This window comes from Capra hircus, chromosome 19, assembly GCF_001704415.2.
Source record: "Capra hircus breed San Clemente chromosome 19, ASM170441v1, whole genome shotgun sequence".
Classification (NCBI taxonomy): domain Eukaryota; kingdom Metazoa; phylum Chordata; class Mammalia; order Artiodactyla; family Bovidae; genus Capra; species Capra hircus.
The window spans coordinates 10765802-10775079 of NC_030826.1; the positions used below are offsets into that span (position 1 = coordinate 10765802).

Sequence of the window (9278 nt, forward strand, 5' to 3'; positions counted from 1 at the left end):
TCTAGAGTTTGTTCCTGCTGCTACTACTACTTTTCCAAAATAACAAATGTAGATCTGATTTCACTTATTCTTATATAAACCCATCAGAAGTTGACTGGTTTATTCCATAAATTATGCTAACTTAACTACTTGCCAACTGATTTTTATTTGTAGGGTAAAAGTTGAATAGTATATACTTTAATTTTTTAGGATTATATTTAGTGGGTACTTGAACCAATAAGCTTGTTGCTGTCTTTTAAGCCTGTTACTATTAAATCTGATTCCCTTGGCTTACGTATCATTGAGTTAGTGACATTTTGATTAAACAGTGAATTTCTGTAGCACATTCATGAAGAATACAAGAGCTGTTGATCTGAATTGACTGTTAGTGAGATAATATATTTAGAGAGTGTTGGCCAAGGTAAGAGTTTTAGCATAAGACTTTTCTGCCCCTTCCAGTGTATGTGTAGTAGTCTTGTGTCTCACTACAAGAACGTATTCCCAGGGGGATTTCTGCACTTCTGTAGTAATCCTTGGAGTTTCTACAAAACAAAGGGTTCTTTGCTCCTGTAGGAAGTGCTCCATGTGCTTTCTGCTCTCTCTTTTGTTATTACCATACACATTAAAAGCTCTGAAAAACAGCAGCAAATAATAGTGTTTCACAGAACATGTTTTTAAGAAACACCACTTTATAAGAAGTCCAAGGGACTATCCAGATTCTTTTCTACTCAATATTTATTTGCAGAGAGGATAGTGTAAAGTGGGCATTCACCCTCAGATACAGTGTAACAAGATTAGGACTTCTGGTCTGAATTACCAGGTAAGGCATAACTTACCATAATTTTGTTCACCCTTTTTTTTCATACATTCCATTTTATTTCTATACCATAGGCAATAAAATCATTTGGTATGTTTCTCTTGTCTTGGGAGAAAAAGGTTGTTACCTAGATGATTAAAAAAAGTTTTTATCATTGAAATTAGAGCACTACTACTAATTACATTCATTTATTTGTTGTAATCTGCCATATGAGAGACTTTTGCTTATAACTTGTAAATCAAGGGCCCGTGGGCAGTTGAAACATATTTTTGGTTATATTTCTAAATACACAACACAAAATTTTATACATATTATTGCAATTGTAGAGGAGAGCGCATCTCAATATGAAATAGTACCTTTTATAGGCGTACACAGAAGAATACCATATTCCTTTCTTTTACTCTTCATTGCCACACCTAAGTGAGTGTATGAGTTGTTACTAAGCCTCCACTATGAAACTGAATGGGCAAAAGAATGCTTCTGGGCACTGTATTACCTAAGGTGCTCAGTCAGTCAGTCAGTTCAGTCGCTCAATCTTGTCCGACTCTTTGCGACCCCGTGGACTGCAGCACGCCAGGCCTCCTGTCCATTACCAACTCCCGGAACTTGCTCAAACTCACGTCCATCGAGTTGGGAGATGCCATCCAGCCATCTCATCTTCTGTCGTCGTCTTCTATGCCTTTAATCTTTCCCAGCCTCAAAGTCTTTTCCAGTGAGTCAGTTCTTCACATCAGTTGGCCAAAGTACTGGAGCTTCTGCTTCAGCATCAGTCCTTCCAATGAATATTCAGGACTGATTTCCTTTAGGATGGACTGGCTTGATCTCCTTGCAGTCCAAGGGACTCTCCAGAGTCTTCCCCAACACCACAGTTCAAAAGCATCAGTTATTCAGCGCTCAGCTTTCTTTGTGGTCCAACTCTCACATCCATACATGACTACTAGAAAAACCATAGCTTTGATTAGATGGACCTTTGTTAGCAAAGTAATGTCTCTGCTTTTTAATATGCTGTCTAGTTTGGTCATAACTTTTCTTCCAAGGACCAAGTGTCTTAATTTCATGGTTGCAGTCACCATCTACAGTGATTTTGGAGCCCAAGAAAGTAAAGTCTGTCATTGTTTCCATTGTTTCCCTGTCTGTTTGCCATGAGGTGATGGGACGGGATGCCATGAACTTCATTTTTTGAGTGTTGAGTTTTAAGCCAACTTTTTGACTCTTCTCTTTTACTTTAATCAAGAGGTTCTTCAGTTCCTTTTCGCTTTCTCCCATAAGGGTGGTGTCATCTGCATATCTGAGGTTATTGATATTTCTCCTGGCAATCTTGATTTCCTGCTTGTGCTTCATCCAACCACTGAAAGTAGCTCTGCTTAAGGTTTATAGCTTTATAGGTAAAACATTTGCATATGCTTACTCCTGGTACTTTTTTCAGGCTTCCCAGGTGGCTCTAGTTGTAAAGAACCCACCTGCCAGTGCAGGAGACATAAGAGATGTGGGTTCGTTCCTTGAATTGGGAAGATCCCCTGAAGGAGGCCATGGCAATCCACTCCAGTATTCTTGCCTGGAAAATTTGCTGTGGGCGGAGGAGCCTGGCGGGCTATGGTCTGCAGGGTCGCAAGGAGTCACACACACACTGAAGCTACTTAACACAGTACTTTTTTCAGCGCTAGACCTAGGTTAATTTACATAGTCTATGTTACATAGAGACTGTACTCAGGTTTATCAGTTTTGTGCTTTCTTAAATGTTTACACATCTAGGCAGGTACACATAGAAAATAATTAGAAATCCTTTTTATAGGATTATTATGTGGCCTCAAAAGCAATGAAACTGAAAAAATTTTGTTATGCGCTTAAAAATTGTATAATGAATTAAACAAGAAGAATAGCCATGTTTATAGTGGCTCCCATTCATTACATAAGTCTAAAATATATTTCATCAAGGAAGAGACCTTGGGAAAATAAGGTAAAACCAACAGATTTTTTCCATTTGGCTGACCGATTATCTGTTACTTTTTAGGCCTCTTTGCACCTCCACGTGCCTTCAGTGCAATCTGACGAGCTGCTTCACAGTAAACACTCCCACCCACTGGACTCAAATCAGACTTCAGATGTCCTCAGGTACAATTCTTTTTACCATTAAGCTTGGAAAGAATATCATGTTGATCCTTTCATATTTTTCTCATTTGGGGCAGTAGTTTACAGTTGTGTTACCTTTGGATCCCTAGTTGAATTATTTATCATTCAGAATGAGTGCTTTCCTTTCTAATACATGTTATCTACCTCTGAGAACAATTTTAATGAAAATCAGTTTTCTTTAACCTCCATAAGACCCTCTATTTCAATTCATACTTTAACTTTTTGTTTGTGTGACTTTTAGTCTTATATGCCATCTTCTAATTTGCTTCAAAAATTTACAATGCAGGTACATACATGACTTACTTAGTTTACTTGCTTTTCAGGTTTGTTTTGGAACAGTACAATGCACTCTCCTGGCTAACCTGTGACCCTGCAATCCAGGACAGACGCTCATGTCTCCCAATTCATTTTGTGGTGCTGAATCAGTTATATAACTTTATCATGAATATGCTGTGATCTTCATTTGATGGAACTGTGCAAGAAAAGAGCAAGGAAAAAGATTTCACTGCAAGATTAAGTTACAGTTATCTTCTCAGTGAAAGTCATTTGTGATGGGGTCTAATTCTTATTACTTCAACAAATATTGTTTTGACTTGCGGGGAGGGGGCGATAACCCTGTTATTTTTCATTGACTATACTGAACTCTAGGATGATGACTGATCATACACAACGTATTATAACATTTTCGTAGCAAAATTAACCTTTTTTTTCCAGTCACAGTATTTGTGAAAAGTAATGAGCCATAGTACCCAGTCATGTTAAATGAATATTAAAAGCATGGAGAAGGAAACATGAGGAACAATGAATTTCAACATATGGCTTCAGAACATCAAGATGTTCTTGTATTGGATTATAGTATCTAGTATTCAAAAATGCCTGCATCTCTTATTTATTGTAAGTTTTTAAATGTATAAATTGTCTTATATTTCTTAACCTCTTTTATAAAAATTTTCCTAGAAGGTTTATACTGCCTTCTTGCTTTAAAGCAATTGGTCTAAAATATATGTAATCGTCTTAATTAAAAAGTTGCAGTAGGGTTGCTTTTAGAGTATTATTTTTTTGTAAGGGGGTGGGTGGGACAGTAAATTTGTATTGTCTTGATGTACAGTTTAATGGGGATAGAGGGGAAATAATGTCCATACCATTGTGTGTGGAGGATTTACAGCTAAGCTGTAGTTGCAGAGTACATGTACAGTAATGAAGTTCACTGTGTTTATAAATTGAAAAGGTACCGGGTCTTACAACATTTTATATCGATCACACCTTTACAGAATAACATGATGGCAATATACAAGTGATATTGTTAGGTGGTTTAACTTAGAATAAAAATGAGAATTCTTCAGTTATATTTTGTACTATGGTTTAGGGCTATGACTAATATTTCAGGCCATTTCCAGTGAAAGAAACTTAGTTTTACAAGAAAAACATTTGCTACTGAATGCTTAAACTAATTTTGGTGTTTAATGTTACATGCTTAAAATTTTTTGTTTAACAGTGGCACATCTAGGCATGGGAGTCTTATTAATTATGAAAATTATCTTCAGGATCTGCTATAGGTTGAAATTTAGCCCAGCTCTAGGCATTTTACAAATTATTTTAAGAGCAGTCACTCTTGATTGTTTGACTTTTTTTTTTTAATTAAAGATTGGGAATGTGTGTGAGAGTATGCATATGTATGGGTGTGTGTGTGCAATCAAACTGTGGTGTAAATAGATCTCAGTGAATTCTGGTATTCAGACTATTCCACTAGTTAAAGAACCATTTTCTAAACTTAGCCTGTTTCCTTTTGCCTTTTTTATTTATTTAATTTTCTTGGTTTGGAGATGGCAGTCCCAAACACCAGAGTCTGTACTTTTCTATAACACAGCTCAGAAAAGGCAGGGCATATGCCAAGGAGGTTCTCACCTCCCTAAAGAAGGGACTTGAATTTTAGGGACTTTAATTCACCCCTTCCTTCAATACAGCTTTCCCTTTTCTTGTTTGCACATGCCAAGATAACTGCTTTTATGCAGCCTTTATCCCCTTAAAAAAAATCCTTTCTACAGTGCTGCTCACAAGAGAGTCCAAGTTAGCCTCCTACCTGTGTAGCTGACTTGAATTCACAGTCGCCAAGTCTACCTGTCTTTCTTGGAAGCAGTCTAGCTAAATTCTGAATTTGTATGTTCACTAATTCTCTACAAGGACAAAATGGATTGTATTTACAAAACTGTAATTTGGTATGTTTTGTTATTTTTTTTTTTAACTGAAACTTGTTTTGTAAATACTATATGCTTAGCTTAAATATCACTTTCTTATGAAAAATATAACTTCTTCAAATTGTGTATATTAAAACATTAGCAAGTCTTGTTTTTCCTATAGAGAAAACACAATTGGTAACAAAGGAGGTTTTCAATCATTTATGCAATCCCAGTGGTCAGCCTATTTTGAAGTGAAAATTTAAAGGTCACATCTGTGCATTTGTTCTTAAATTATGCTAACACACTACAGATTATGTTGGCATGTTTTGTTCTGTACTTAAAAAAATACTTGTCTGAGATTTGAGGGGAAAGATGCTTATTTGAAATTTGTATTAAAATGGTATTCTTTTTTATATATTTTATTATCTCAGTAGTGACTCTTTAAAAAATATACTCTCTGTTGTTTAAAATCACTAATCTATAGTAACCACACCTCAGTTTGAAAACATATTTTTAAAAAATTATTCCCTGACAGTTTCTTTTATATGGAGCCATAAGAAAGGAACCCGTTACATGATTCCTTTTAATCTGGGAATCAAGGAATAGTTCCCAAATATATAAGATTTACTGATAAGATTTTTTTCTTCCCTTCATATATAAATTTACACTCAAATGGAAAGTTATTAAATAGCCATTTGAAAAGGTCAGGAAACTTGTTTCAGAAAAAAAAAAAATTTTAAGCCCTTCGTGCAGGATGATGGATCTGACTTACTAATGTAGTTACAGACAAGTTTTGTTTAAATAGGTAAGCAAAGTAATATACTTTATACCAGTTGATCACCAACACCATGACTTCTTTGTTACAGTGCTGATGTCTGTTTTTTGTGCAGTTATCCATTACAAAGCAGGGTGGGAGTTGAGTATTTTGGCATTTTAAAGGATTAGTTATATAATGTCTGCTTCCAGCCAGTGAGAAACATCTAGCCATACCTTTCTTATGCAAGCCATTCAGTTATCAGGACTGTGAATTAACACTGTATGAATAAATTTCTGTACACCTTATTGTTTGGCCAGAAGGCCACCAAGTGTACTTATATGTAATCCTTAAATTTTAAAAGTAGCTGTAATTTTTAAATCTTTCTAACTTTTCTTAAACCACTAAAAATTAAGCTCTTACTACTTAGTCAACTATCCTCAGCTGTATTCGTACTCAATTGTCAGTATGGCACAGATTACTGTATTAAAATATTCTCCTTTCGTCTTCATATTTACCTTCTGAGGTAATTTTTTAACTTAATGTGTTACTACAAAGATTTGCAGATCTTTAATCAAGCACTATGTTCATACTGTAATATCAAAATACTATGTTGCGTTATTTAAAATGTTCAAATTGAAGACATTAAAACGAAGTTTTTAAATGCTGTTGCATCATATAATTTGCTGCTCATCCACTGTGGCATCACATATCAGTCTATTAATACATTTAACGTTGCATGAGTGATGTTTTGGTCTGGGTTTCCTCTTAAGACTTTAGTTTGTCTAAATTAAGGAAAAATGTTTTTGACATAAAATTCTTTTGCTTCCCTGCACCCCTCAAAAAAGTCTGCTAGAAAATCTTAACCATTCAGTTTTTCTTGATGTTTTAATGGGCCCAGAACTGTGGTTTAAATTTATATATATATGTTTTCTTTTTTGTGGAGTATTAATTTAAAACTGGATTTGGGACCTAAAATACTCCTCAGGTTGATGTATTCATGAAGTTTTAAAATAGCTTTAGTTTTCAGAGTAAACTGGATTTGTGGACCTTAAAGTTACTGAGTTTAAACTATAAATTGTAATGTCATTACTGGACATGTCAGCATCAACTCTCTCAAAATAGCTTGGTCACTTTACGAAGGGGCGTTTTAAAGTTGTTTAGCAGTGACATTTAATATGGTCCAATTGCTTTTTTTTTTTTTTTAACGTGATAAAAAAAGAATAAGGAACAAACACTGTTGCTGCCGAATGCCATAACACTGAGTTGTACAAATTGTGATTGAGGAAATGAAAAGGTTTATACTTTTTAAAAAAAAAACAAAAACAAAAAAAACTTCAAATGGAATAAATTATTCATGAAGCCTTCATTGTGGTGTCTCATTCTCTTGAAAATATTTCCATCTTAAATTCATGTAAAAAGTAGTAGTGATATTTTTATGCCACTTATAAATGAAAAGGGGCAATCTAAAAACTGATGAGCTTTTAATTTCTTTGAAGTATTTTACTTTGTAAAAGATTTTAATCATACATCAGTGTATAATATACAGGGAAATTATATTTATACATATAAATTCCTTTTAGGCTGATCAGTTTCATATCAGTTTCCTAGTCTAAACAAGCTACCTTGAAATTGAAAGCTTACTTCTGTACTATAAAAAATCGCATAAGTGTTATTGAAACAAACAGAGTAGGTGAGTGGGAGATCTGCTGGTTTGTTTTTGGTTTTTTCGCAGCACAAAATGGCTTGTGGGATCTTAGTTCCCAGACCAGGCATTGAACATTTCAGTAGTGAAAACGTGGAGTCCCAACCACAGGACTACCAGAGAATTTCCAGAGAAGTGTTCACATATAAACAACCAGTTGAAAAATAGTTCTGCCGATTTTGTTTAAGCAACTGTTCAAAATATTTTTGTCCAAACTTAAACTGAGTAAGGACAAATCCCAAAATTGTTGTGCTCATTTTAAAATTGGTGGTCATTTCTGACAGCAGAAGTAAAAAGGTGTGAATATCATTGGAATTTCTAATTTTTTTTTTCTGTCAAGAGAAGACAAAAAAATTATAAATATGTATTTTTATTACATCTGGTCATTCTCTACCTTTTAAAACAATTAGCAATCAGTTCAGTTCAGTCACTTAACATGTCTGACTCTGCAACCCTATAGACTATGGCACACCAGGCTTCCCTGTCCTTCATCAACTCCCAGAGCTTGCTCAAACTCATACCATCGAGTTGGAGATGTCATCAGACCATCTCATCCTCTTGTCGTCCCCTCTTCTTCCTGCCTTTAATCTTTCCCAGCATCAGGATCTTTTCCAGTGAGTCAGTTCTTCGAATCAGGTGGCCAGAGTATTGGAGTTTCAGCTTCTGCATCAGTCCTTCCAATGAATATTTAAGACTGATTTCCTTTAGGATGGACTAGTTTGATCTTGCAGTCCAAGGGATTCTGAAGAGTCCTCTCCAACACCACAGTTCAAAAACATAAATTCTTCAGTGCACAGCTTAGTTTTCTGAATGTTGAGTTTTAAGCCAGCTTTTTCTCGCTCCTTTTTCACTTTCATCAAGAGGTACTTTAGTTGTTCTTCACATTCTGCCTTAAGAGTGGTGCCATCTGTGTATCTGAGGTTATTGATATTTCTCCTGGCAATGTTGATTTCAGCTTGTGCTTCATCCAGCCCAGCATTTCACATAATGTACTCTGCATATAAGTTAAATAAGCAGGGTGACAATATATAGCCTTGATAGACTCCTTTCCCGATTTGGAACCAGTCTGTTGATCCTTCTCCAGTTCTAACTTTTGCTTCCTGACCTGCATACAGATTTCTCAGAGGCAGGTAAGGTGGTCTGATATTCCTATCTCTTTCAGAATTTTCCACAGTTTTGTGATCCATACAGTTAAAAACTTGAGCATAGCCAATAAAGCAAAAGTAGATGTTTTCTGGAACTCTCTTCCTTTTTCCGTGATCCAGCAGATGTTGGCAGTTTGATCCCTGGGTCCTCTGCCTTTTCTAAGTCCAGCTTGAACATCTGGAAGTTAACGGTTCACGAACTGCTGAAGCCTGGCTTGGAGAATTTTGAGCATTACTTTGCTAGCATGTGAGATGAGTACAACTGTGCGGTAGTTAAAGCATTCTTTGGCATTGCCTTTCTTTGGGATTGGAATGAAAACTGACCTTTTCCAGTCCTGTGGCCACTGCTGAGTTTTCCAAATTTGCTGGCATATTGAGTGCAGCACTTTCACAGCATCATCTTTGAGGATTTGAAATAGCTCACCTGGAATCCCATCACCTCCAGAAGCTTTATTCCAAGTGATGCTAATTAAGGCCCACTTGACTTTACATTCCAGTATTTCTGGCTCTAGGTGAGTGATCACACCATTGTCATTATCTGGGCCATGAAGATCTATTTTGTATAGTTCTG

General features: G+C 35.7%; 1 protein-coding gene across 1 annotated transcript in view; it reads left to right on the top strand.

Moving 5' to 3' along the window:
• Nucleotides 1-7226, top strand: part of MED13 (mediator complex subunit 13) — a 97842-nt gene extending 90616 nt beyond the window's left edge. Inside the window, exons 29-30 of the mRNA XM_018064145.1 lie at nt 2808-2908; nt 3250-7226. Coding sequence (XP_017919634.1) covers nt 2808-2908; nt 3250-3382 — 234 coding nt within the window. The 3' untranslated portion in view covers nt 3383-7226. The remainder of the gene's footprint in view (nt 1-2807; nt 2909-3249) is intronic.